The following is a 26,996-nucleotide window of genomic DNA, read 5'->3' as shown; positions in this document are numbered from 1 at the left end:
GCGAGTCTCCTTAAAGAGTAGCTGGAAGAGAGTGACGCAGACCTTACTAGCGGGATTGACCTTCGGCGCATACCATTCTGGCTTGTTCTGAAGGTCGATCTCATATCGCGTAAAAGGAACTTTCGCTTCTGCAAGCGCAAGTTCCGCCTGGTCCGGAGAAGCTGGTCAGACTCGAACCAACGGGAACGACAACGACAGCGACAGCTGACTCTGTGAGCAAAAGGGCAAACCTATAGAGGATATGATTGATCATCATGACGAATCTGGCTAATACAGTACACAGACATCACTCACTTTTGCGGTGTAAAGAGTAATCTGCTCTGGCATGACTGTGAATGTTCAAAGATATCGCTGTTGACTGCCATGATCAGTCTGCACGTTCTCTTATATAGGGGAGGGTCAGCAGGTACTATACAGAGATTAATTGGGATGACTGATTTTCCTACTATTCGGCATTTGTCAGTCATCTTCCGAATACATAGCACCCTCGCAATCGCTGACTACCCGCCTAGACGAGCGATGGTACCAACTAAGCTCGCGTTAGAGCTCGGTCGGATGGACGTGGCGTGTGAGATATGTTTCGCGCATATCGGGGAGACCTCAGGCGCTGCAGGGTACATAGACAAGAGGCGGGATCCCGAGAGTACCGGGATGCGATTGAGATCCCACTTGTCATTCCGAGCGCCCACGTAGCAAGGATTCCCGGTCGATCGGACCCTACACGGCAATGCAGACGCGCTATTCCGGCCGTCGACAATGCATCGACATTGCTGTAGCGGTTTGTTGTGCCCATGTAGATTTTTGTTTGGCCACCGAGAATGGGGAATGTCACGATTCAGAAGGGTTTCCCCGCACTTGAGACCTCCCAAATAGGGAGGACACGGATATCTCAAGTCACCAGAAGGATTTGGAAATGAATCATTTCTTTACCATTCCCCCTCTTGTGATGTGCTTGGGATGGGAAACAGTGAAGAAATCATCATGTCCTGGGTATCTGTGAGGTCCCGAGTACGGGAAAACTCTTCGGACGCGGGATATTCCAATGTCGGAGATCCAACAAGAATGTGAGTGGAAACGATAGACCGCCACAGCACATCCAACGACCGGAATAGCCCGTTGGCATGCTGTGCTGTTAGAATGCGGATACGTAAAGCGAAGAGAGAAAACCTGTGTTGTACATAACCGGTATGAAAGTCTCGGGAAGTATCCCGAGTGCTCTGGAGGGACACAAGCTGTCTGGAAAGCAGCTTTGGAGCTCAAATTTTGCGTGTATGCAGAGCGTTATATACTCAGGTATAGCTCAGGTAGATAGCTGCAGCAGGGAAGTGGAGTCGTGAGTTGACGTTAGACAGATCCATTGCACAAGCGTACTATATCAATTGCTGTTTTCGCTGTTCCCATAAAGATGCCGGTCCGTAACACTTGAAAGTGGTGAGGAGTCTGAGATATGCATGTTATGGAAAACGTGAGGCGAGCTTCGATGCTGCCAGTATTGCGGGAGACCATGAGCGGGGGGAGAGAATACATAGTCTACGTGGATACAAGTACTCGAGTTACTGCCAGCGGAGGACAAGCAGAAGAAAGCAAGATAGCACCGCAGTATACCCTAATGGTATGGTCAGAACGCTGATTTAGCTGACTGCAGATAGGACAGATGCATGTGGGGAGAAGTGGGAGTCGAACACCAGCATCATACCCGGGCGCCTGCCGCCGCCGTTGAGTAAACAACCAAATAGAACACAACAGCGTCCTGGGCGGCTCCGCGCAGGTCTTTGCGGACGCATAACGAGGAACGACCACCAGCATTTCCAAGTGAAGGGGATCACCACCTAAAATGCACTGTCTTCGGCAGGAAGTTTTGCCCCCCAGCGGCGTCGAATTTGTGGCATCCCTCAAGTTCACGCCTTCAACGCTTTCCGAGGCTGGTCCATCGTCCCAAGCTGGTCGGACGCTCTTCAATGTCGTCGTGGCGCGCTCAAGTCTCCTCCGTATATTCGAAGTCAGGGAAGAGCCTGCACCTGTATCCACGCAGAAGGAAGTGGAGAAGGAACGACGCGCTGCAGTAAGGAAGGGGACGGAGGCGGTCGAGGGTGAGGTCGAGATGGACACGTCGGGAGAGGGCTTCGTAAACATGGGCACGGTCAAGGTGAATTCGGATAACAGTCCTTGTTGCGTTGCTGCAGACCATCATCAATGCCATCTCACAATCTTCCCGACGCCCTTGATTGCGTGCGTGAGCCTGAGATCACTTTGCTGACCCCGTTCGTATTGTTCTCAGTCTGCTGGCTTGAACGGCGCAGCGCATCCGCCTACTGTCAACCGCTTTTACCTTGTGCGCGAACATCGCCTGCACGGCACTGTCACTGGTCTTGAAGCTGTCCGGACGGTGCACTCCCTGGATGATAAGTTGGATAGGCTTCTAGTTTCTTTCAAGGATGCAAAGGTGCGTGTTCAGCTGTGCTACTTGAATCTTTGACCTTATAATGCACCCAGATTGCACTCCTTGAATGGTCTCTTTCCTTACACGACGTTATCACGGTCTCGATTCATACGTACGAGAGGGCTCCGCAACTGGTGTGTAGAAATCCTTTAGTCTTCGCGGCCGTTGCTGTCAGCCTGACGCGCATTTAGATCGCTATCGACTCCCCTCTATTCCGGTCAGAGCTTCGTGCAGATCCCCTGTCCCGATGTGCCGCCCTCTCTCTCCCAAAAGATTCCCTTGCAATTTTGCCGTTCTATCAGAGCCAGGCCGAGCTAGATATCCTTGAACAGGAGGCCAGCCAAGCGAGGGACGTCCCTTACTCTCCTAGTTTCATCCTGGATCTCGCGAATGATGTTGACAAGCGCATCCGGAACGTCATTGATTTCACGTTTCTTCCCGGATTCCATAATCCCACCGTTGCGGTGCTCTGCCAGTATCAGCAGACGTGGACCGGGTGAGTATATGCACCCCTCTCTATCGCAACAACGGCTCATGCATCCCGCAGGCGGCTGAAGGAATACAAAGACACTGTCGGACTGTATATATTCACCCTCGACTTCGTCACGAACAACTACCCAGTCATCACCGCCGTCGATGGTTTGCCTTACGACTGCTTCGCCTTGACTCCCTGCTCTACGGCCATTGGAGGCGTGGTCATACTGGCTAGCAACGCTGTCTTGTTCGTCGATCAATCTGGCCGCCGTGTCATTCTTCCTGTCAACGGCTGGCCGCCGAGGGTCAGCGACTTACCAATGCCTCCCCTCACGGCCCAAGAGCAGACGCGTGACCTGCAGCTGGAAGGGGCTCGCTTCGTATTCGTGGACGACAAGAAGCTGTTCCTGATCCTGAAGGACGGTACTGTATACCCCATTGAGCTCATACAAGACGGAAGGACGGTGTCGAAGCTGACCATGTCGGATGCGCTCGCGAGAACGACCATCCCAGCTGTTGTGAAGAGGATCGGCGACGACCACATCTTCATTGGTAGTATCGTCGGACCATCGGTTCTTCTCAAGACGGCAAGGGTGGAGGAAGAGATACATGACGAGGACGTAGCTATGGCGGAAGGGCCTGCGACGGTTGTGGATACGTCGAAGACTGTGGACATGATGGATGACGATGACGGTGAGTCACGATGCTGTACATATGCCACCTACACTATGTCATCGTTCGTGTTGTTCAGACCTATACGGACCGTCAACGATTGCGGACCAGCCTGCAGCTAACGGTACAGCCAACGGTGCCGTAGACAACGTCCGGACACGCACTGTTGTGCACCTTTCACTCTGCGACGCCATACCCGCACACGGCCCAATATCCGACATGACCTTCGGCCTGTCTCGAAATGGGGTATGTCGGGATCAGACGGCTCAACTTGACGTTGCTGACTCCCAAACAGGATCGACTCGTTCCGGAGCTCGTCGCCGCTACTGGTTCGGGACATTTGGGAAGCTTCAGCCTATTCCAAAGAGACATGCCGACGCGATTCAAGCGCAAGCTGCATGCCATTGGCGGTGGTCGAGGAATGTGGTCGTTGCCTGTCCGGCAGCAAGTCAAAACTGGGGGCACGACCTTTGAGCGGCCCTCCAACCCGTTTCACGCAGACAACGATACTGTAATTATCAGCACCGACGCAAACCCATCCCCTGGATTGTCTCGAGTAGGCTTCATCGACAAGTATGGTGTCTAGTGGAGGAGTTGCTCACGTCATCTACTTCGACAGATTGCCACTCGCTCCTCCCATTCCGATATCACCATCACGACACGAATACCAGGGGTGACCCTCGGTGCCGCGCCTTTTTTCCAGGGCACTGCTATTCTGCATGTCATGTTCAACGTAACCAATGTCATCAGAGTGCTCGAGCCAGGTACGTACAAGCTTCGGTTCGTGATGGTCCGTCGTTGACGTAGTCGGGAAGATGGGACGGAGCGTCAGAGCATCAAGGACCTGGATGGGAACGCCGCCAGGCCAAGGATCAAGTCCTGCAGCATCTGCGACCCGTTCATCCTCATCATCCGCGAGGATGACACTATTGGGCTGTTCATAGGAGAGATTGAGAGGGGAAAAATTCGACGCAAGGACATGTCTCCGATGGGCGAGAAGGTGACGGAGCTGCCTCAACTGTAGTATCCCGGCTTCACTGATGGACGTCACTAGACCTCCAAGTACCTTGCAGGTTACTTTTACACAGACACAAGCGGCCTGTTCCAAACGTTTCTCAATGCAGAGGCGCCTGGAGAGGCTGCGACGTCGACGCTGCAGGGCGCTATGAACGCAGGAAACAAGACTCACTGGCTCACACTTGTCCGTCCGCAGGGCGTGGTCGAGGTAAAGGCGACTGTTAAGGCATGCCGTCCCAGCTGACTTCCGCTTTGGCAGATCTGGACGCTTCCGAAGCTCACACTTGCCTTCTCCACGACGACGCTGGCTACCCTGGACCCGGTAATTAGTGACTCGCTGGAGCCTCCTGCCCTGTCGCTGCCGCAGGATCCGCCAAGAAAGCCACAGGAGTTAGACGTTGACCAGCTCGTCATCGCCCCTTTGGGAGAGTCGCATCCCCGTCCGCATCTCATTGTACGTTGTAGTGCTGGCAGTGAGCGCATGCGTTGGAGTACTGACCATGATCCACGTTAGGTGCTACTGCGGTCAGGGCAATTAGCGATCTACGAGGCCGTCGCAGCGTCTCCTCCCGCGGACCCTCTGCCCCCAACTCGATCCTTGACTCTTCTCGTCAATTTGGTTAAGGTCAAGTCGAAGGCGTTTGATATACAGCACACAGAAGAAGAGCAGAAGTCGGTGCTCGCCGAGCAGAAGCGCATTTCGCGCCTTCTGTTGCCCTTCGTGACCTCCCCTGCGCCTGGTCAGACGTACTCTGGAGTCTTCTTTACTGGCGATCGACCAAGCTGGATTGTCTCCACTGACAAAGGTGGCGTGCGGGTATTCCCCTCTGGCCACAATGTCGTGCACGCGTTCACGACGTGTTCGCTCTGGGAGTCCAGAGGGGACTTCCTGCTCTACTCTGAGGAGGCACGTGGTTTCATGTGGTTCCTGAATTGCCCGTCGCTGACTCTAGTGACGTCTGCAGGGCCCTAGTCTGGTCGAGTGGATGCCTGACATTATCTTGGACGCCCATTTGCCTGCGCGCTCCGTCCCACGCTCACGGCCATACTCACACGTCGTGTTCGATGCCTCCAGCTCGTTGATAGTTGCAGCCTCGTCGTTCATGAACCGATTCGCGTCATATGATGAAGATGGGAACATCGTCTGGGAACCTGATAGTAAGCTTATAAGGTCTCTGCTATCTTGTCTAAGCGACGCTAACGAGTGACGGTGCCATCTCAGGCCCGAACATCTCGTTCCCCCACTGCGAAACCTCTACACTAGAGCTTATCTCTCCTGATGGCTGGATCACAATGGATGGGTGTGTGTGCCCAGCAAGGCGATTGTATGTTTGCGATTCTGACGGAGCTCGCAGGTATGAGTTCGCCGCGAACGAGTTCGTGAGCTGCGTTGTGTCTGTGCCGCTTGAGACCGTGAGCACGGAGTCTGGAATGAAGGACTTTATCGCGGTCGGCACCACGATCAATCGAGGCGAGGATCTCGCAGTCAAGGGCGCGGTGAGTCCACCCCGCCGCTTGGCCGCGGAACCCAGGGCTAACCAGCATTCATCCAGGTATACATTTTCGAGATCGTCGAAGTGGTGCCGGACGCGAGCTTGAACATCAAGCGGTGGTGGAGACTGAAGCTCCTATGCCGCGATGATGCGAAGGGGCCCGTCAGCTTCCTCTGCGGCATGAACGGATATCTCGTCTCCTCCATGGGGCAAAAGGTATGTCGGTACAGATCCCTCCTTCATTCAACAATCCCGCCGGATACCCTAATTCACGCTGCATGCTGTGTTAGATCTTCGTGCGCGCGTTCGACCTGGATGAACGCTTAGTAGGTGTGGCGTTCCTCGATGTAGGGGTATATGTCACCTCCCTGCGAGCAGTCAAGAACCTCCTGGTGATTGGCGACGCCGTGAAGAGCGTTTGGTTTGTGGCGTTTCAGGTTCGCTTGCTGTCTGCGCACGATTGCGGTCGCCGTCTGCTGACCGACTCTGCACCTGCCCGCAGGAGGACCCGTACAAACTCGTGATCCTCGGGAAGGACCCCCACCATTGCTGCGTCACAAGAGCCGACCTGTTCTTTGCCGACGGGCATTTGTCTATCGTGACGTGTGACGAAGAAGGCGTAGTCCGACTCTACGCCTATGATCCTCATGGTACGTTCGCTCCCGCACTTGCCCCGATTGTCGGCCCGAGCTCATCCGCTCTCCAGACCCCGAATCAAAGGGCGGGCAGCACCTTCTCCGCCGGACTGAATTCCACGGCCAGACGGAGTATAGGAGCTCGCTGCTGGTCGCACGGCGCCCAAAGGCTGGAGACCCGGAGATACCGCAGGCGCGGCTCATTTGCGGTACGCAGTCCGTGCTTTTCGGCCCGCTCTGTACCCCGTTTGACAAGAAGTCTCCAGGCTCGGTCGACGGCTCCCTGACGACGCTCACATACGTCGACGAGAATGCGTTCAAACGCCTTCATCTGCTGCAGGGACAGCTGATTCGGACTGTGCAGCATGTGGCGGCTCTCAACCCCAAAGCGTTCCGGTGAGCAGCTCCGAGCGTACGAGACCTTGGCCGCAGCGACTGATACGCCGGGCAGCATGGTGCGGAACGAGTATGTCTCGAGGCCGCTATCAAAGGGCGTGCTGGACGGAAACCTGCTGGCGACATTCGAGGACCTGCCCATAGGCCGGCAGAACGAAGTCACGCGCCAGATTGGCACAGACCGGGCGACGGTGCTCAAGGACTGGGTGTCCCTGGTCGGCTCGTGGTGATCTGGCGTAGGCTGCAGGAGGATCCTGGGCTAGTCTGCTGTAATTCTGAGAGTGCTATGTTCATAACATAATGATATGCGACAGACCCCCGCGAGACAGGAGGCGTACAGAGCGTCTTCCGCATGTCGTGTAGACGCGCTTGAGAGTCTTCCTCCGGATCAGTGGAACCAGACAGGCCCGTGGCCTCATGGCTGCGTCGTGCTACTATACTGCCTTCCGCCAGCTCACTTTGTTTCGTTCGTCTCGTGGGACGCGGTCGTAGCTGAGAAGGAGGACGCCGTTGACCGACAGCTTCCTTGCCCACTGCTGATCACCGAAGCCTAGTTTGTCGGGTCACTTATGCGATGTTTCCCGCGTTCATGCAAGAGGTGAGTTATATCTGGCCGTCTATCACGTGCTGCATTTGCACAATCTGCATAGTGATGCATTGTGATGTGCAGGTTGCGTATCGGCGTGCGAGCGAGGTGGTGGGACCTATCAGTCACTTCACACATTCACCGATCTTCTGGCAGCCGGCCGGCGGGGGCATGTTATACCTGTAGATATTGCCCTCATGTTCGCAAAATGAACAGCGCATGTATGAGAACACGCTTCCCGTTTGCAGCGGAATCCCTGATCGTCTGGGCCATAGTATAAGTGCGGCTGAGGCTCGCTGGCATTACCCCGACCGCCCTACCTCGCCCGCTCACGATGTTCTCGTCATTCGGACTCGGCCCAAGAGGTGCTACCCGCAACGGGAATAGCGGATCCAGGGTGCGTAGTTCCTGATGCTTCGATACTTAAACCCTGGATGATAACAGCAGGACTTGTAGTTGTTCCCCAACGCGCCCCGGGGCTTCTCCGTCCACGTCTTTCAGAATCCTCCGCCCCCTTCGCAAACGACCTCTGCCCCAATGGCCCCTGTCTCCGCCGCCACCAAGTATGATACCGCCCCTCCGCAGAGCAGGACCTCCAACAGCAGCGGCCACTGGAATCGACAGCAGAGCTACCGCGCACCCCAGCATGATACCACCGAGAGGAAGCAGCTGCTGGCAGCGCCAGTGGTCCCGCCCTCCCAGGATCGCCGCTTGGTTCAAGTCCCGGCCTTGAATCCCATCCACCCGACCTGGCCCGTCGACAGCAAGCTCTCGAAGTCGCAGAAGAGCTACGGCATATACCCCAGTCTGACTAGCGACATCTACATCTACGAGCGCTCTATCACGTCGGCGTCGTTCGAGGACGAGTTGGCGAGTTCGCCGTCGTCGGACTCGTCGAGCTCCGACTCGGATCACTTCGCACGCACCGCCACCTATGCGTCGGTGGAGGTGTCGTCCACGCGCGCTAGCAGCAGCACAGAGACGTTGGAGAGCACCTTGACTGCCCGCGCGCCCGCAGGTACGCACCCAAATGCCGTAGCCCCTCTCGCGATCGCTGCTGCCCCCCGCCCGCCCTCGACGCGCCCCCGCCACGACAGCACCAGCGCCGCACGCCCCGTCATCCCCCTCACACGCGCACAGAGCCAGCTGCAGCGCTCCATCTCCGTCTCGCGCGTCGTCCCCCCTATCCCGCTCGCCTCTGCGCCCCTCGACAACCTCTCGGACAGCAGCGACAGCGATACCGCCGTATCTGATACCCACATCGACGGTATGGTCGTCGATATGCTCGGTGCCCCGTTATCTGGCCCTTCGAGCTACGGCTACCCCGGGCGAAACCCGTCGTCGTTCAGGACCAGGAGGGACTCTACTGATCGTGTGCCCTCGAATTCTTACAGACGCGACGCTCCTTCTGCTAGTTCTGGGGATTTGCCCCCGACGCGTTCTGTTGTGCCGCCGCCACACGAGCGATCCCAGCGCCGCGAGGGCAGTCCACGAGCGGACGACCAGGCGTACCCCCGCGCGCCTCCAGGGCTCACTGGAGGTGCCGGAGGAGGCGTTGCTACGGTGCCCGATGGCAGCCCCCCTCGCTGGAATTCCGACCCGTCGCCGTCGTTCTCCTCGAACGGCTCTCCCACCGCGCGATCAGCGGGAAGTGCACCCGCGTTGGCGCGCACGACGAGCACACGCCCAGGCCCGGCGATTCCTTTCCCCGGTCCGCAGGCTCCCGCGAGGAGCGCAGTCGCCGTCCCTCCTTCGATTCCTCCTGCGGCGTCCTCCCCGACGACTGCTTCCCCTCCTCGGCGAGATACGCGCACGCCGTCTCCGCAAAACACTTCCCCGGCGGGGAGCCCCACTACGCACTCTCCTACGCAAGGATGCCCCACTTCTGCCATAGGTCCTGGCGCACTTGTCGTCGCTCCCAAGCGCAACGTCCGCTGGAACGATAACCTCGTCTGTCCTTCCCCCGTCCCTCTAGAGCAGCGCAGAAAGGGCTGGTTCAACCGCCGAGGGTGAGTCCATCCATCACTGCGCCCCCATCGAAGCAAGTCGACTAACCTGCCTTCAACAACGCTACAGCGATCAGCTCTGGACCAACGACGGGCAATACAAAGTCCCAGCCCAGGGCCAGGAGTTCCCACCTGACCTTGCTGTACGTACAACCGTCGCGCTCTACTCCCGCCGCAGCACTGACGTGCCGCCCATCTCGATTTGCGTAGCTCTATCCCGAACCCAACACCGGCTGGATGAACGAGGAAGGCGTGCGTATTGACATGCAGCACCGACTCATCCCCAAGCAGCCTCTCCGTCCCGCGCTCAAGCGTCGAACGCTGTGAGCCGTGGGTCGCACGCACGAACCACCTGACACTCCATATACCCCTTCACGCTTCCGCTATTTCCGTATCTTTATTGCTCAGAGGTGCCTAATGCCCCTCAGCTTACGCTGTACATATTGACCAGCACAGCTCGTCACACGACCGACACGACCAGTGACGACGAGGTAGAGTTCGTAACGGGATTTTTGCTATGCTAATATGTCGAAACACACCCAGGGGGCGATCAGCAGGTAACGCCGCACAGGCGGCAGCAAACGTAACTTATGCCATGTACTTCTAGGCTACATCATGATACTATCGCAATGCTATGCTACAGCTTCCTCAGTCCACCCATTCGGTACTAAAAACTAGATGGAACATGCCGTAGTCTGCTGACGATCCCGACATAGCCCTGTTACCCTAGTCCGATGACAGCTCTATGATCTCCTCGTCTCGGATTGTCCTGCCTGTCCTGGGGACTGGCTTCAAGCGTCCTGAGCCAGTATCGGACTGCCTCGGTCTCTTGACCTTGGGCTCCGCGAGCGACGTGCGTCCATTTGCCCTGCTACTTCTCAGGCCGGTATGCCAGTCCTCGTCATCGTCCTCGTCCATGTCCGCGTCGCCCACAACAAAGTCGCGCATGTCCTCATCGTCCTCCCCGTCGTCCGTCTGCTCGTCTTCCGTGCCGGTCGTGATGACGCTACTCACGCTGCGTTTCCGCTTCGCGCGTGCCCCGGTCGAGGCTCCAGCTGCGGCGCGGGGTGCACCCGTGCTTGCGCTTGCGCTCGCGCTCGCGCTCGCGGCCTTGGCCTTCTCGGGGGCCTTCTTCACATGGCCGGAGCCAGAAGCAGCCCCCTTCCGCCCGGGCTTCTTGAGGAACACGCAGTCGAAGGGAGGGCCGCCGCCCTGCTCGACGTCGTCCTTGCCCAGCCGCGTGAACCGTGCGGCCGTGGCGGAGGGCTCCAGGTAGACGTTCACGCTGTACGCGGTGTGGTGGAAGGAGAGCGTGAAGTAGCCCTCGACGAGGAGCCTGACGCAGAGTGCTTCCGTGTGCTGAGGATCGTCGACGTCACGCCCGTATCCACGGGGGTCCGCGAAGCGTGAAGGGGCGAGGGACGGATGAAGTATGAGCATGCGGCCGGTGAAGTATGAAGCAAGGAAGCAAGGGAAAGTCAAATCACGCATCAGCATCGCCGCGGACGAGCATCCCTTTCGGGTAAAGGGACGAGACATATAGCCAATAACGACTGGGAGGGGTGGCGCACGTACCTCCCTCGACAGCTCCACCTTGCCCCCCGCTACGCGGTCGAGATCGACCGTGGCTTTCTCCTTCGCCCTCCCCTTGCCCTTGCCCTTGCCCGGCCCCGCGGCAGCAGACGAGCCCAAGCCACGTGCGAGGTCGCACAGCTGCGTCATGGTGAGCTCCCTGCCCGCGTCCGCGGCGACGCGCAGGAGCTGCCACGCGGCGACGCGCGTGCGCACGCCGAGCCGCTCGAGCGTGTCCGGGGCGCGCATGCAGTTGTCGCAGTGCCCGCAGCGCGTGTTGGCGTCTTCCTCCTCTGTCCGGAAGAAGCTGAGCGACATCTTCGAGGACTTGTTGAAGTACCTGTCCGGGTCCGCGTAGCTCAATACGGAGCCGGGCGATAGGTCTATAAGTGAGGGGCGTACTGGGCGAACTGGATCTTACGGCATTCCTCGAGGTCGGACGCGAATGCGAGCATTGCGAGCGCCTTATCTTGCCCGCCGCGTTCGTTGCAGGTGAGCGAGGCGATGCGCATCGCGTCTTGTGTGCGGTAGTAGAGCACACAGTCTGCGTCCTTGCCGTCGCGACCCGCGCGTCCAGACTCTTGATAGAAACCATCCAATGATTTCTGCGGTGGCAATCCATGAGTGCGCGCGCGCGAATGTTGATTAGCGTCTCCACATACCGAGAGCTAGACTCGGCGGAGAAGTCATCAGTCGTGGTAGACACCAATACATGATGTACACCCAATACGTACTGAGTGATGAACGACAAAACGAACGTCGCCCTTGTCGATGCCCAACCCAAAGGCTGAAACGAGTTGTCAGAGACTAAACAAGCGCATACAGTGCGCCGATGACAAGGCGTCGTCGGACGCACCGATGGTGGCGCAGACTACCTTGACCTTCCCCTCCCGCCACTGCCTGTGCAGTGCTTCCTTCTTCGCGTCGGCTACGTCGGCATGGTAGACTCCCGTCCTTATCGCTCCATCGCTTAGCCTCATGAGGTCTTCTGCAACGGACTCGCAATCCTGTTTGTGCGATGGGCGACCTGCATACAGTAAGGAGGAGGAACGAGAACGCACCTTCCGGGTCAGGCAATAGACGATGCCTGTGTCATTTCTGTGGTGCGTCAGTATGTAGTCGCGCATCTTCTCGATGCTTCCAGTCCCGCTTGACGGCTTCGGAAGGACCGCGTAATGCAGGTTCTTCCTGTATAGCGACGTGCTGAAGATGACGGTCTCGTCCACGGCTATGGTCGCCAGTCAGATCTATGCATCTATTATTTACGAGGAACGTGTTCACCTTGAGCGTGCGTGGGTCTCCGCATCCCAAGGGTGCGGAGGAGGTCGCCGAGGACGGCAGCAGGGCAGGTTGCTGAGAGGGCGAGGAAGGGAACTCCGGGCCACAGCTCACGGAGAACGTTAAGTTTCTGGTAATCAGGACTAGAAATACACCCATATGCGGTGATCAGAGAAGCTACAACTGTGGACGCATACTACATACCGGAAGTCATGCCCTTGTTGAGACACACAGTGCGCCTCGTCAATTACGAACCGAGCTGATAAATTTCGACTCGTACTCAGTGCTCAGCGTCGGTGGTACTTATGGGAGACCCACCTAGTTTGTGTACACGGTGCAATTTGTCAAGAGCGGCCTTGAACTTCTTGCTGTTCGCGATCTTCTCGGGCTGTAACAGGACAAAAGCGTCAACCACGTCGGCTATTCGCTGCGCAATTGATAGTGACTGCATACGAACGGTAACGTAGCAAAGCTTGATATCCGGAGCACCCGGAGTTCCGTTGGCCATGGCTTGTAGTCGTTGGTATATCCTGTTTTGCTCCTCCTTAGACGTCGCCCCAGTCAGCATCACCGCATCAACTAGGCCACGTTCAGCTTAGCTTGTACACAGCGTAGGAAAGCGGTATGAATTATTACCTCCAGCTTCATGTAAATGCATCACTTGGTCGGCGATGAGCGCAAGCAAGGGAGAGATGACCAAAGTGCAACCCGGAGTAAGCAGTGCGGGGAGCTGGTATCCCAGAGACTTGCCACCGCCTGCGTGCGTTCAGCAGGAGGTCACACTAGACGTGTTACGCACACACCTGTCGGCATAATGGCAACGATATCCCGTCTGTCTAGATTCGCATTGCATATACTACACGCGAGATTTTCAAGATACAGTGTCTAGCAGGGTTTGTGGCGAGCTTGTACGCACCTTTCCTGACATGATCGAAATGAGTCAAAGCCAAAGACCGTCTTCAACTTGTCGTAGAGCGCGCCAGTCCATTCAAATTCGCCACTGTAGTCGATGTTTCCGGCTGGGGCTTTGCTCCTGTCGCTTCTGTGCTGAGGGTGAGCTTCGCGTATATCGCGAAGCTTTTCATCCCTATTTCTCTTGAGCTCTTGCAGAAGCGCTTGTAGGTCTTTGATCTGTCGCTCTACTCCAGCAATCTCATCATCGAGGCTCTCAAGATCCTTGTCGCCAGCGCCATTCTGAATCCTGAGCTTGCTTGGGCCAGGTCGACGTCGGGAATCCTCCAGAGACAAGTAGAGCGCTTGCTCCATGTCTTCTCTTTCTTGCTGTAACCCACAGACTTGTTAGCCACCAGAGGACATACGCATTGAAACGTTGCTGACCCTCGCTATATCATCCTCCTCGTCGAACTCCTCGATCATAGTATGATTCATAGCTGCTTCGTGTGATTACAAAGGTCGTATGCGTCCTTGGGTCTATTGTGTGCGATGCAACGCGAACGGCGAGGACCAAGCAGAGAGGAGACGAGGGCGATCAGGACGAGGAACACCAGTGCGCGACGCGACGCGGTGGGTCGCGCGCGGTTCCAGCACGTGACGCTTCTCCGCTCTTCCGCAGAATCCGCACTCAGCTCTGCATCTCAATCGGTGGCCACGACCTGCTCTTGTCTCCTCTCGACTCCGCCTTATCCTATTGTACCAGCGACGATGCCATTTGGAGAGGTTGTATGCGGCTCTCCTGGCAGCGGAAAGTCTACCTACTGCTATGGAAAACATCAGCTCTTCACCGCTCTCAGTCGTCCAATCGCAATTGTCAATCTCGACCCAGCCAACGAAAACATCCCATATCCTTGCGCTATAGACATCGGCTCTCTCATCAAACTGGAAGACGTGATGAATGAGTTCGGTCTTGGGCCGAACGGTGGAATGCTATACTGCATGGAGTACCTAGAGGCCAACTACGACTGGCTCGAGGACCGCCTCAAGGAGCTCGACAAGGACGACTACGTCCTCTTCGACCTTCCTGGTCAGGTCGAACTTAGCACCAACCACTCAAGTGTCAAGAACATCATCCGGAGATTGACGAAGAGCGGCTTCCGGGTATGTATTCGTGCAGATCATTGTCGCAGTTGCTCGCTGACCAAGGAGCCCGCTAGGCTAGCTAGCGGCGGTTCACCTCTGCGACGCACACTACGTCACCGACGCCTCAAAATATGTATCTGTTCTCATGCTCTCGCTGCGCGCCATGCTGCACCTCGAGCTGCCCCACATTAACGTCCTGTCGAAGATCGACCTGATTCAGCAGTACGGCGATCTTGGTGAGTGCCCACGCGTCCATGCTTCCCTTGCGTTCCTGCTGTCGATATGACTACCTTCATCTCTTTTCTTCCATCTCCACTGTATCCGAGCGTAATGTCCGTCTGCCGTCGGTCACAAGTGCTCACACTATCTCCGCAGACTTTAATCTCGACTTCTACACCGAAGTCCAAGATTTATCATACCTCGAGAACCTGCTCAGTCAGCAGTCTCCGCGGTACGCGGCGCTCAACATGGCGATATGCTCTCTCATCGAGGATTTTGGCCTCGTGGGCTTCGAGACCCTTGCTGTCGAGGTGCGTCTCCCCCCGTATCTCAAACTGATTGATGCCACCTAACTGTCTCTCCGCGTCGGCTTCGATGTGGCAGGACAAAGAATCCATGCTCCACCTCACCCGCATCATCGACAAAGCCACCGGCTGCGTCTTCGTTCCTCCCCCGACCGTCGGCCAGCCTCCGGACACGATCGATGCCTCTTCTAAGCCGGCATCAGAACGCCCGAACACGTATGCGCTCATGACGGCTGCCGCCGGCCCGATACGGGGGCCGCGCGCGGACGTGCGGGATGTGCAGGAGCGGTGGATCGACGCGAGAGATGAGTGGGACGCCTGGGAGAGGAAGCAGTGGAGGCGGGAGGGGGAGTTGGTGCAGGAGGAGGAGGCGAGGAGGAAGAGTGGTAAGATCCGCGAACGGACTCCAAAGACGGCGCAGGGTGGCGGGGGAAGCTCATTACCTGCATGAAGCGACCGGTATGTGCACATGTATTTTACTTCTCCTGTTGAACGCTTCGCGAGGTACTGCTTTCCGGCTGAGCCTGCGTGATCCGTTAGCGCCATCGGAGTGACGGTTATGGTTACAATCGCACATCCTCTCGTATGGTGCTACTAGACTGGAGACGCTGGCATGGACGAGCTGCACGCGATCTCCCCCGCCCTTGCATGATTAGGCCCACCATTACATCTCGCGTTCATGCGCATGAGACAGCCGCATTCGTACCACACCTCTGCCGGGTTCGGGACTGGCCGCGGATCTGGGCAGCCTACTTTTAGGTCAGGCGCGTCTCGATACACCCTCAGGGCACCGATTCCGCCGGGCCCCAACCCCAGCTTCCATGGGCTCCCATTTCTGTGGACATCGAGGAGTGTTGGTTCAAAACCAACACCTATGGGGCAGCTTCCCTACGAAGGTAGGGGGCGTCGCGTTCATCACTTCAAACTGAGGCGTCCTGACCAGTGTCCGGAGATTCTGTGTTCTCAACGCCGCGCCCTTCAATCCGAGTCGGCGCTCCAACACCATATATATATGGCGCTCTCGTACTTGACCTGATGAAATGTAGATATCTCATGGTCGCCGAGCACAAAGCACACTGATGTTCCAGCTGTTCGGCAAATAGGCACTGTTATATGAGCGGCCAGAGCTGGCCAGGTCCTTCAACACGAGTCTTGCCCGCCATCAGTTGACATGGATTCCAGGATCCCACTATTACGAAAACCTGCCAAATGATGACAGCAGGGACGTCGCGTGTTTGCTTCAAGCCTGACCATTAATGTAAAGACGAGAGCGCAAGACCACTCAAGGCGGTAAAGGTACGCGTACCTTCACGGTCAATGTGACTCTGATGCTTCAACGAAGGCTGATAATCGGAGACAGCAAACGCCTCAATTCGTCGCCAGTCACGTGCGTTGCACATACGGACGAAAGAATACCAGGATTAGGCCAGTGCGTCTCTCTTGTGCTAGTATCGTGACAGGTCAATGACACTTCATCAGATGGCGTATACCTGTGCCTGCCAGCTTGCGACAAGTTTTTGACGCACGGTGAGCATCAGATAAATAAGCCTCCCCATTCGGAGCCTCTAGAGTGCACATCTTCCGCTGTAGGGCCTTCGCGACACTTCTGCAGCTGCAGTGTTCACAATTCGAAACTTCAGTATGTCGAACAGCTTAGAAGATCAGGCCGCGTTTGCACTATTGTAAGTACGGCTCAATGCTGCGGTCCCTGCATCTGATGTAACCTCTACGCTCGCATCTAGCTTCAGCAATTCCTGTTCATACGCTGCCAATGGTTTGTCCCATAAATGCAACCAATGTTGGGATATTCATAAAAGAAGATGGTGTCCCTCTCGTGCAGCATTCTTGGCTTTTGACTACATCCTCACGTTCGACGACGAGGTGATGCTCTTCTGGAGGGGACACCAACGGTCCGGCGCAACCGCCTTGTTTCTCCTTAACCGGTACATCACTCTCGCATCGCAGATCGTCAACACGGTCCCCATCCCTTCGTCTGTCAAGGTATGTCTTCCAACGACTACCGTGAATGGTTCGATGCATAACACAGACTATGGCAGGGGTATAGACGGGTTTCACAAACTCTGGGATATACGTTCTGACGCATATACAGTGAATTTTCCGATTATGTTGCTGCGATCGTGTTAAGGGCCTTGCAGTATCTTCCATGGGCTGGTACGAGATTACCCTACGTTTTGCATGAAATTCACAAATCTGACGGCTGCTTTCTCATACAGCATTCTCGGCCCTCAGGTCCTATGCTTTGTGTCCAGAGCCGTTTCGACTGCTTGTGCCAGCCACCGTGTTTGCACTTTCTTCGGTACCCATCGTCACGAATATGTGGGTACGTACCGCGGACACGGAATGTTTGAGTGGCATTCAAACGCGATTTTCTCCCACAGGGTGCCCTACACGGATTATCAGTCGTGGACGACCCAAATCTGGGCGTCATACCCGTCACTCCGATATCAGCGAGCACAGCTATGAAGTAAGCATTCTCTTCGCGCTGCTCTGTGATGTAGTATCTGACATTGCACATGGTAGGCGTAGGTGCACGTTTACAGGTCTATAGTCTAGCAGACACGTTCTGAGATGAGACCTGACAGTGGCGGTGGCGACACGATGTGCTCTGATCGGTTCTGATTTATTAGTTCTATGCTTTACCTGTTATCGAACATACGAGACCGCCAAGCTATCTCTTCGTAGCCTCGGCAAGAAAACGTTCGCCGGTATCCTTCTCCTGGATGGTGCGTACTCAAACTTATCGTCCAAGCCTGATGGTCTCGCGCTGAGGCGCCATCTCGCATTATCACAGGAACAATTTACTTTTTGTGAGCGGAACAATCATGTCTAGGCTTTCCCGTGTACTCACGTTGAGATAACAGAGCTCTGCTTATCTTGAGCGTCCTCCAAATGACGTTCACTTTGACTGGGGTGAGTCGCGCTTGGGTACGACGGTATTTTGCTGACAATTTCTAGGTTGCGGAGAACGGTACAAATAGTATAACGAGTGCCATCGTTTTGTTCGAGGAACCGTACGTCTACGTTGCATCTCTGCGAACTTCTGACCGTGATGGCGCGGGTTCAGCTTGACCGCAATCCTTACGTCGAGGTTCCTGATCGACTTGCAGAAGGCCCAGCGCAAGCTGGCGGGCTCTTCTCAGTCCATCTCTCTCGGGGAAGTCGCATTCCGACCACAGACATCGACAAACATGAGCCGCTTCGTTGGGTCCTTGGGAGCCCAGCTCTCATTCCACGAAGACGATGAACAGAATGAGGGCGGAGATGAGCCGTAGGGGTGAGTTAGTGCTAGACTTATCTACAGTCGTGCAATCACGTAGAGTTGTCTGTATGTGTCTCGGATAGTCAGATCGCTATCAGACGGGAGCACAGTTCTACTATAGCGACCGGGCCGATATTCCTCATTGCTTCTATCACGGCTGTGGACGTTCTCCGCACACGGGATGACGATACAGAGCGTTTCGGGAGCTGACGAGCACAACGACTGGCAGGGCAAGCCTGTTGATCGGAACGCCCCAGTTCTGGATGGTCAGCCCCACGCCGTGACCGGTCGGTGGGAGGCATAGTATGCGGCGAAACAACATCTTCGAGAACAAAGCATGTCTCTGCGCCTTAATTCCTAGTCCTTCTCCTTGCAGAATGTGGGAGCGTGGTTGGCATCAACGGCTTCGAGAGGTATGTAGGCTACGTGCTGCCAGGAGCTGCCATGGGAGTGTCTGAGGAAGACGGAGGAAACGCGCTTCCACTGCAAAGCCGGAAGTTCATGAAGCTAAGGTTCTCAACGCGCGAACGTATTGGTATTTGATCGTAATGCATCACAGACGCTGCTGTATGAACAAGCTCTCGACTCATGTACAACAAGACCTGTGTTCAGTAAAGGCTTTGCGACTGAAATTTTCAGAGACAGCTCGCCATGCAAGGCATCATGCTGAAGGTGGAGATGAGACCAATGATAGGCATAGAGGAGCCACGTCGGTGATATAGTGTGTGTTGTGAACATCCACTAGCTGATGTACCGGGCTGCTTGGTCATTAAATTACGTAAGGAATCTTCGCGAGTTCGTCACCGTCATTCTAGGTACAAGGCGAATATGTTATGATCTACGGGTGATCTGATGGCCCAAGAAAGATACAGACAAGCCACTCATAACTGCACCACTGCAGGCATGTCTGCTGACTGGCAGCATCTACGATGCATCTTCCATCTCGTTCGCTTCGTCCTCGTCTTCGTGAAACGCGAGCTGAGCTCCCAAAGACCCAATCAAGCGGCTCGTGTTCCTCGATGTCTGCGGTTCGAATTCAAGTTCCCCGAGTGAGAACGACCTAGAAGAGGCCTCCAGCTTGCGCTGTGCCTTCTGCAAGTCGATGAGGAACCTCGAGGTCAGGATGGGGGACAAGCTAAACACAACATCGTGGTGAACGTTTGGCAGTACGATGCAACTCAAATGTAGACGTACGACCACTCGAGCACAGCGGCAGCAGTCAATGCATCATTTACAAGTGTGTTGTGCTCAACCTGATAGATACTCGTCAGCGAAATACCACCACACACAAGCGCCGCTGATCCCAACCAGAGTGAATGTCATTCGGAGAATATTGGAGAGCAGCAGAAGTCTATTGGTTCAAGATGAGAACATTGGCAGACCTGGACACATTTGCACCCACTTACAAGAAGTAAGTTGTTCCTGAAGTAATGTGAGCGTGCTTTAGTGCGAAATCATGCAGTAGGAATGATGAGCTTGCGTACACACCATCTAGGAGGAGAATGCTTGCGAACGTTTTATTTCCAAGGCTACGGAGAGTTAGCTTGGCGGTCTCATATGTTCGATACCAGGTAACGCAGAGAACCAGGAAATCAGAAGCAATCATAGAAGATCGCGTTGCCGCCTCCACTGTAATATCTCGCCTCAGAACATGTCTCCGCTCATCATGTATCTGTAAGAATTGCACGTACGTCTTCCACCTGCAGCGTCAGATATCACATTAGAGCAGTGTCACAATAAACTTACTTCAACTGTGTGCTCGACGATATCGGATTAGTGGGTATCATGCCCAGTTTGGGATCGTCGACAAATGACATTTTGTACAGGTTTCCCTTAGGAGGAATCAATGCTGCTCGGGCATGGCAAATCCAGGGTACGCACCCACATATTTGTGACGAAGGGCACCAAAGAGAGTGCAAAAACAGTTGCTGAAATAGGCCATCGATATGGGTTGGGACACAAAGCATATGATCTGAGTGCTGAAAATGCTGCACGACAAAGAGGTTGTCAGAGCTGCCAATTCACGCGGAGCATAGGGCGGTCACATACCAGCCCATGGGGGATACTGTAAGGCTAACAATACAATGTTAACAACATGTTCCGAAAATGCGCTGTGCGTGCGTCAGAACCGTCGCACGATCCAGAGCCTCTCAAGAACATTGTATACCTCTAACACGGCGTCAAGCAATGAGCCACACATGCTAGATGTAGAAAGACATACCTCCACAGACGGAGGGATTGGAGCCGCATTGAATATTTGTGCTGCGAGAGTGATGTATCGGTTGAGAAGAAAGAGAATTGTCGCCCCGGACAGACGGCCTCCCATCCAGAAGAGTGTCACCTCGCTGTTGAACGTGAGGATGTAGTCATAAGCTAATAGTGCTGTGGATAAGGTCACGATCCGCCCATTAGTATGTGCTCGGCGTTGATTGACCTTATGAGGAACGAACCGGCGCCCGCGTATGTCCAGCAATTTCCGAAGCTAGACGAAAGTGTAGTAGGTACATGACATGCAGGAGCTACAGCACTTACAAGACCTCGGACAGGGCCTTCACCTCTGAGTTGTCCGCCATACTGAAGGATCGAAGCAGCAGCGCAGCGGTATCGTGAAGGACTGGGAGAAGGTGGGTTGCTTGGATGATTCCTTCCCTGACACCTATTTATTTACGTGCTCCGACACGCTGTTCGTAGTTGGGAGCCACTCTACCCGCCGATCGGGTCTTACCTCGAGTGATGTATAAGCGACTTTGTGTGATAGTCATACACCAGGACAGAGGATGCATGCTGACCTGAGCTTCATATAAGTGGTTCTATCCGATGCAAAGGCAGCTGTACGAAAGTAGGGATAAATGACGGGATCTACAGATCCAGGAACTGGGACGACTCACGCTGACACGGCGATTGAAGCTTGTGGAAGATCAGATTATCGACTTCCGCTACCTGAAATCAAAGAAAATCTAGAGGAATGGTAAACATGCGTCGTACGCTGCCTGCGCTGCCGATGGAAGAGGTTGGCAGCTGAGCACAAACATCCCATACATGAGATGAGTAGAGCGGGACAGGCCGCCGCACTGTTATGTAGGCTTAGTCAGTTATAAGAGCATCCTGAAGCTACTCACCTTGATCCGTTGTGCCAAAATATCACGTCGGATTCCCTCCAGCCAGCCGCGTCTGCTGCTACATCAACAGTTACAGTTTCGCGGACAACTCAGATATTCCGAAGCTTAAGTCTGCGCGGCGACCATACAGGCATCTATATGCAACCAGATTGAGTCCGATCTCGGCGCATACGCAGTGTGGTATCGCAGACTCCGATTGGACGGGGGGCCTGCGGGTGGAGAAGGCAGAGTTTCCAGACACTGGCAGCGGGATCGACCGCGCGACGTAGGAGGACGAGTGGCGGGCTGAGCTCCGTTAATGTCCGGGCGTATCAGCGCTTGGGGTTTGGGCACAAAGCATTATTACAGATCCTGGAATGGTGTGCATGGAAGACCGGGCTTGCAGGGATGCGATGAAGTGGCCGGTCGCTCCGGATGGGCGAGGACGACGAGTCAAAGCGCCTGCACCTAATCCACGTGGGCATGTGACACGATGCGCGTCTGAGCGGTGAGTCCCTTCTCAGGCTCTTCCTTCATCCTCTCGGACGATACTTGGCTCGGAACTGCGCGGCACAGCCCTTTGTGGACGCTGTATGCGACGACAGAGGCAATGAACGAGTTTGGCCTTGGTGCTGGCGGCAGAATGCCATCCCGCACAGGATACCTCGGTACACTCTGCGAAGAGCTCGACAAGGAAGAAGACCACCTGTACGACCTACTCGGCGAGACAGAGCTCAGTGCTGACTATTCAATACCGAGCATATCATGCGGAAAGTCACTCAAAGCGTCCTATACGTATATCCATGCACAAATGACTCGTGTTCGTGTGGCCCTCGTTGACCAGGAGTTCCGGTCGCTAGCGGGCATTCGCTGTCGCAACGTGTGGTCGCGAGTTACCGTTACTTCCCCACTCGTGCTACATCTCGATCTGTCCCCCTGTTCAAATCACCTTTTGGTGAGTCCACCCCACCACATGTCCGCGCCTTCTCTGCATACCGCGTACCACATGCCTAACCGTCTTTTCTCCTCTTCTTCACCCTGCACGAATGTATCATCCTCGCGCCGTCGGCCACATTGCTACAGACTTCCCTTCCGACTTACCTACCGACTTCTCCGTCGGAGTCCAGACCATGAGAACCTGATCCCGCACCGTACACAACCCCGAGCATGGCCATGTGCTCGCCTGTTGGGGACTTGATCTTCGTGGGCTTCGAGCCCCTCAGCAGCGAGGTGCGTCGCCATCGTCTCGGATACTTCCTTGTCCCCCTCCGTTTGTGTCTGGTCAAGGCCCGGCCGAGGTTCTGCGCCGTGCGTAGCATAGACCAAGCGTCCATGCTTCATCCCACGCGTCATCTACTGAGGCCACAGGCCGCATTTTGTCCTACTAGTCGACGCCTCCATTCAGCCCTCATCGGGGCGTCTGAACGCGCACACGCTCGTCATGTTGGGCGCAGGGACGATACGGAGCCTGTGCGCAGATGTGTGGGATGTGCAGAAGCAGCGGATCGACGCGGGAGGAAGCGGCGGCGTCGAGGGAGGACAAGAGATGGGGGCGTCCGCAAGCAGATCAACTACACCGACTAGGATCTGACTTCGACTTGAAACCGGAAGTGAATGACTCCACGGATCTCGCTCAACAGCGCTCCCGTTGTTCAACGGGCCCTTGGAGTATGCGGACTTGCTTGCGGCCCAGGCAATCCCCAAGCAGGCCGCCGCATTCGTGGGGCTCGAGCTTTCTGAGTCCATCGGCGCTACTGGCGCGCGGTACGACTTGACTGTTGTTCAGGTCGACGCGTGTCTCCTCAAGGGTACGCACGAGTCCCCTGTTCTCAATGTGTCCTTCACCACCAATGGTCCTGCAGTTCCAGCCATGGGCCCCCTCGCTCCGGTCCCGCACATTCCCTACGGCGATGGGTATGGTGTGCCGGCGCCCAGCCCGTACTCACCCAGCCCGTACCTGCGCCCTCGCTCTGTAACCTGCGCGTCTCGCATGTCGAGGCAGTGCGACCGCAGAACACATACTCATATGCTCCTGCTCGACCCGCCGCGCAGCCTCCGCGGGCCTACCAGCCCGCGGTTTCGGCGCATACAACAGCGATCACGGTGGCGCCGCTGCTGGCCAGTCGCGGCCTGCGTTCTAGGCGTCCTGCGCTTTGCTGCGGGGGACGTCGATGAGTGCCTATCGCAAAGGGCATGTTTTGGTGCGGAAAGAGCAGTCGGGTGGTAGGACGAGCCCAGATGTACGCGTTGCCTCGAGATGGGGTGCGTAGGTCTTTGGCTGGCGACAAAAGGTTCCCGTCGCAGAGGCTGCCAGGCGAACGAAGCTGGTTCAGGTTCAAAAATGTACAGTCAAGGAGACAATGCAGTATTTCGCTTCGTTGCAGTCGGGGCAGTGCTTTGAAACGGACATTGCGCAGAGGCACGACGAAATGGAGGGGGACTCCAGCAAAGCGCCTGTGTCCCTCGCGAATTGCGAGATGTATCTTCTCTCGCTGCCCTCTGTTGGGTAACCCATCACTTGCTGGTTTCGCCACACCTTCTCTGTCAAGCAACCTTCGATCGCTGTAGAAGGCACCGGCTCTTATCGCACGACCGCCTTCCGTCGTTCATCATACGCAGGACGAGAACTAGCTGCTGCGAGGTACGTACTCACGCAGATTCTTCATTCAGCCCTTGCTGAAGAAGGGATCCTGGTGGGCCTTGAAGCAGCAGTCTGCCTCTGCGACGCATACTCACACATCCTCGATTCTCGAAGACGTGTATCCATTCTCACGCTCTTACTGTGCTCCATGCTGCTTCTCGAGCTGCCTCACATCAAAGTTGTGGCGAGAAATGACCTTGTTTTGGAATTCAACGGTTCAGAGACCTTGGTGAGTGCTCGCGTCCACATATATCCACGCATTCCCTGCATTTTGTGAGCTCGATCTGTCTACCTGGCTCTCTCCCTCGTTATTCCCTCCATGCCCGCTTGCAGTGTCCATCCGCCATCGGTTACGGTATCTCCAGAGTTTTAACCCCCATTTTTTTCCAGGGAGATCCAGGACTTGTTGTACCTAAAGAACCTCTTCACCCGGCAGTCCATCGCCGTCGAGGTATGTACCCGTCGTCCCGCCCATCATGTCATGCGTCGCAAGGCCCTTTGTTTCCGCCAGATCCGACCAAACCCGTCGTCCCATATCTGTGACACTGTAGGACAAACAGTTCGATGCTCTACCCAACGCGCGTCACCAATATCTTCGTCCCTCCTCACGTCACCCAGCTCCTCGACATGATCGACGCTTCGTCGAAACCCGCGTCAGAGCACCTCATCAGGAAAAACCGCACCTGCGAATTAGAGATAATTTAGCAAGGTCCTCTATAATCTGTACTAATCCACTCTTCGCCAACTCTACTAGCGGGCGCCACTGGTGGTGGTGAGCATGCCTTGCAAATGAAGTGTGATGTGATGAGAATGTATCTTACTTACTGTTACGAAGCTCTGAACATGCATCAATGTGGCGAAAGCAGACACGGTCAAAGGATCGGAGCGTCGACATGCCTCCAGTGGGCGGCTATTACGGGCGTCTGTTACGATTACATTCAGCGCAGAAGTCCATGCCGCGCGAATACGCCACATCTACAATATAAGCTTGAACATATGACGGTCTACGTATGGGTTCACATAGAAAGATGGGCATAATTCTAAAACTGTCGAGCTTGTCCACTCACGAGGAGCTATGGGACCAAAGTCCGGAAATAGGTGACAGCTCCTCTCAAGGTCGTCAATCACGACAATGCTACCCGTCCGCTCTCCTCCCCCTCCGAGATCTCGAGAAACCCTGTACATGCGGTGATCAGGTTCAGGATTAGTAAATGGGCTGAACCACTCGACATAGGCGAGATGCCCATAAGGGCGCGCTGCGTCGCTGAGCTTCGGAAACAGAACGGGGATGGCTTTCTTAGGGATCTTGAAGACGATACGGACTTGCGCTACTTGTAAACCTGTGGACGGTGTGAGATGGGTCATGAGCTGGTTAGCTACGTGATCACAAACCGTGTATTCCCAACTGCGCATTTTCCCGAGTGTCGCGCACAAGTGCAGTATCAAAGCGTCCAGGGAGCACGTCACCACGCTTGCTCTTGTGAGCTGGCTGCACATGGATAACGTCTCGCGTCTCTGTTCCAGGTGCTGCACAGACATCAGGATCAGTTACCCAGAACTTGACCTTGTGATATGCTGGAAGGGTCTGAAATGGCAAACAAACGCGTGCTGACTCGCGCTCTATTTGCTGTGGAGTATAATGCGGATAGTTGCGTTGCGAGACAAATCGGGCAAGAGCGTCACGGAAGAAATATGCGCCATAGTCAGTGGGAATGGCTGTAATCTTGACCGCACGAATCGAAGGGTGCTTGGTCATTTCGACGCGGGTTTTTTTGCTGTCAGCTGTGGAGTGCAGATGATCGCTGGGCCGCTGACTGTCAGGAACAGTAGGGAGGGGCAGCTCAGAGGGCGAGACAGCTGGAGTGCAAGATTGAACAGAATGCGGCAGAACTTGAGGTACGGGGATCCGGATGGGTACTGGAGGTGCAGCAAGTCGTGATGATACCAAGGGAACAGCATGTGCGAGACGCCATTGAATATACCGCTCGTGACGCTGAACCTTCTCCTTACGCTCAAGCCAAATCGTCATCTGGGTCAGCTCGTCCTTGTGGTTTGTCGCCCGATATGCATCCTTTGTGAAGTCAATGTGAAGGCGTTCGGAGTACTGTGTGTCGTAGTTGTCGGTGGTGCCAAAGAGCTCGATGCAACGGTGGTACATCAGGAAAACGTCACGGACTTGGACCCATACTTGGGCCCAAGTTCATGTACTTGAACTCAAGTCCGTGTACTTGGCCTCAAGTCTGTGTACTTGGCCTCAAGTCTGTGTACTTGGCCCCAAGTCTGTGTACTTGGCCCCAAGTCCATGTACTTGGTCCCAAGTACACGGACTTGACCCAAGTCTATATACTTGGGGTACTTGGGGTACTTGGGCCACAACTTGGACCTCACATGTTGACTTCAGTATACTCAGGCCTCAATTTGAGCAATTGGTGTTTTATCAGTCACACATCTTGTATACTTCTTATGTAATAATATCTATCATAGACAACCATACACTAGTTGTAAACCAGTCTGTTTTAAGGCTGTAGAAGCAGCTTGATAGTCTATTAGAAGAAGGGCAATAACATGTGATAGAAGACTTTAAGTTGTTACAATGTGCTTGTTTCAGTAGTGATACAGAGGTACAATATCCAGATAATGCTCAAGAATAGTGGTATCAGTGGTGGATGTCCAAGTTCTGCTATGGTACAGGTGAGGATGGTGAAGAACTTCTCGGAGTCCAGCAAAGAGCGCTATATATGGCTGCTATTCTGTGCTACAGTGTGAGCTTCTGTGGTGTAGTGGTTGAACATGCTGTGTTGGACACTGAATTTGCAGGTCGCCGGTTCAATTCCCTGTGGTGGTTTT

The 26,996-nt window shown here is 55.2% G+C and overlaps 8 protein-coding genes across 8 annotated transcripts in view; 5 read left to right on the top strand and 3 right to left on the bottom strand.

Moving 5' to 3' along the window:
* Positions 1 to 1,834: 1,834 nt before the first annotated feature.
* Positions 1,835 to 7,407, top strand: DICSQDRAFT_93527 (uncharacterized protein; the record flags this gene model as incomplete). The annotated part of the gene is made up of 21 exons (XM_007370631.1): positions 1,835 to 2,140; positions 2,279 to 2,443; positions 2,494 to 2,574; positions 2,632 to 2,936; positions 2,988 to 3,607; positions 3,666 to 3,832; positions 3,882 to 4,142; positions 4,206 to 4,350; positions 4,402 to 4,586; positions 4,641 to 4,811; positions 4,863 to 5,057; positions 5,118 to 5,510; positions 5,569 to 5,761; positions 5,826 to 5,904; positions 5,959 to 6,100; positions 6,157 to 6,312; positions 6,387 to 6,533; positions 6,599 to 6,746; positions 6,803 to 6,940; positions 6,998 to 7,127; positions 7,183 to 7,407. The coding sequence occupies 21 exons, from the start codon at positions 1,835 to 1,837 to the stop codon at positions 7,355 to 7,357; spliced, it is 4,302 nt and encodes a 1,433-aa protein (XP_007370693.1). The 3' UTR covers positions 7,358 to 7,407.
* Positions 7,408 to 8,250: 843 nt separating this feature from the next.
* DICSQDRAFT_183758 (uncharacterized protein) lies at positions 8,251 to 10,071 on the top strand (the record flags this gene model as incomplete). Its single annotated transcript, XM_007370630.1, has 3 exons — positions 8,251 to 9,722; positions 9,790 to 9,862; positions 9,930 to 10,071. 3 exons carry the CDS (start codon positions 8,251 to 8,253, stop codon positions 10,044 to 10,046), a joined length of 1,662 nt encoding a protein of 553 aa, XP_007370692.1. The 3' UTR covers positions 10,047 to 10,071.
* A 374-nt stretch (positions 10,072 to 10,445) lies between these two features.
* Positions 10,446 to 13,835, bottom strand: DICSQDRAFT_71305 (ATP-dependent DNA helicase; the record flags this gene model as incomplete). Its single annotated transcript, XM_007370629.1, has 13 exons — positions 10,446 to 11,078; positions 11,295 to 11,631; positions 11,694 to 11,896; positions 12,026 to 12,078; positions 12,148 to 12,298; positions 12,353 to 12,519; positions 12,573 to 12,712; positions 12,774 to 12,828; positions 12,888 to 12,957; positions 13,027 to 13,148; positions 13,206 to 13,325; positions 13,373 to 13,425; positions 13,486 to 13,835. 13 exons carry the CDS (start codon positions 13,833 to 13,835, stop codon positions 10,446 to 10,448), a joined length of 2,454 nt encoding a protein of 817 aa, XP_007370691.1.
* A 340-nt stretch (positions 13,836 to 14,175) lies between these two features.
* Positions 14,176 to 15,616, top strand: DICSQDRAFT_93521 (cytoplasmic protein). The gene is made up of 4 exons (XM_007370628.1): positions 14,176 to 14,624; positions 14,686 to 14,842; positions 14,982 to 15,136; positions 15,210 to 15,616. Exons 1-4 carry the CDS (start codon positions 14,232 to 14,234, stop codon positions 15,579 to 15,581), a joined length of 1,077 nt encoding a protein of 358 aa, XP_007370690.1. The 5' UTR covers positions 14,176 to 14,231; the 3' UTR covers positions 15,582 to 15,616.
* A 1,155-nt stretch (positions 15,617 to 16,771) lies between these two features.
* Positions 16,772 to 18,423, top strand: DICSQDRAFT_174774 (uncharacterized protein; the record flags this gene model as incomplete). The annotated part of the gene is made up of 8 exons (XM_007370627.1): positions 16,772 to 16,812; positions 16,873 to 16,904; positions 16,971 to 17,131; positions 17,811 to 17,874; positions 17,943 to 17,958; positions 18,013 to 18,061; positions 18,107 to 18,162; positions 18,216 to 18,423. The coding sequence occupies 8 exons, from the start codon at positions 16,772 to 16,774 to the stop codon at positions 18,421 to 18,423; spliced, it is 627 nt and encodes a 208-aa protein (XP_007370689.1).
* A 743-nt stretch (positions 18,424 to 19,166) lies between these two features.
* Positions 19,167 to 21,734, bottom strand: DICSQDRAFT_141170 (uncharacterized protein). The gene is made up of 13 exons (XM_007370626.1): positions 21,530 to 21,734; positions 21,299 to 21,481; positions 20,943 to 21,239; positions 20,861 to 20,892; positions 20,632 to 20,792; positions 20,578 to 20,579; positions 20,460 to 20,521; positions 20,292 to 20,398; positions 20,157 to 20,242; positions 20,102 to 20,103; positions 19,897 to 20,039; positions 19,605 to 19,663; positions 19,167 to 19,545 (listed from the first exon to the last, which is right to left on the bottom strand). Exons 3-13 carry the CDS (start codon positions 20,981 to 20,983, stop codon positions 19,335 to 19,337), a joined length of 906 nt encoding a protein of 301 aa, XP_007370688.1. The 5' UTR covers positions 20,984 to 21,239; positions 21,299 to 21,481; positions 21,530 to 21,734; the 3' UTR covers positions 19,167 to 19,334.
* A 410-nt stretch (positions 21,735 to 22,144) lies between these two features.
* Positions 22,145 to 24,235, top strand: DICSQDRAFT_141168 (uncharacterized protein). Its single transcript, XM_007370625.1, has 4 exons — positions 22,145 to 22,463; positions 22,592 to 23,316; positions 23,371 to 24,149; positions 24,215 to 24,235. Exon 3 carries the CDS (start codon positions 23,379 to 23,381, stop codon positions 23,733 to 23,735), a length of 357 nt encoding a protein of 118 aa, XP_007370687.1. The 5' UTR covers positions 22,145 to 22,463; positions 22,592 to 23,316; positions 23,371 to 23,378; the 3' UTR covers positions 23,736 to 24,149; positions 24,215 to 24,235.
* An 889-nt stretch (positions 24,236 to 25,124) lies between these two features.
* Positions 25,125 to 26,996, bottom strand: part of DICSQDRAFT_71291 (uncharacterized protein) — a gene marked incomplete at both ends in the record, with an annotated part of 13,087 nt that continues 11,215 nt past the window's right edge. Inside the window, 4 exons of the mRNA XM_007370624.1 lie at positions 25,125 to 25,489; positions 25,542 to 25,959; positions 26,104 to 26,286; positions 26,595 to 26,598. Coding sequence (XP_007370686.1) covers positions 25,125 to 25,489; positions 25,542 to 25,959; positions 26,104 to 26,286; positions 26,595 to 26,598 — 970 coding nt within the window. The remainder of the gene's footprint in view (positions 25,490 to 25,541; positions 25,960 to 26,103; positions 26,287 to 26,594; positions 26,599 to 26,996) is intronic.

The sequence above is a fragment of the Dichomitus squalens genome, assembly GCF_000275845.1.
Source record: "Dichomitus squalens LYAD-421 SS1 unplaced genomic scaffold DICSQscaffold_72, whole genome shotgun sequence".
Taxonomy (NCBI): Eukaryota; Fungi; Basidiomycota; class Agaricomycetes; order Polyporales; family Polyporaceae; genus Dichomitus; species Dichomitus squalens.
Note: the sequence above shows the minus strand (reverse complement) of the source record. Positions and strands in the feature narration are given on the sequence as shown.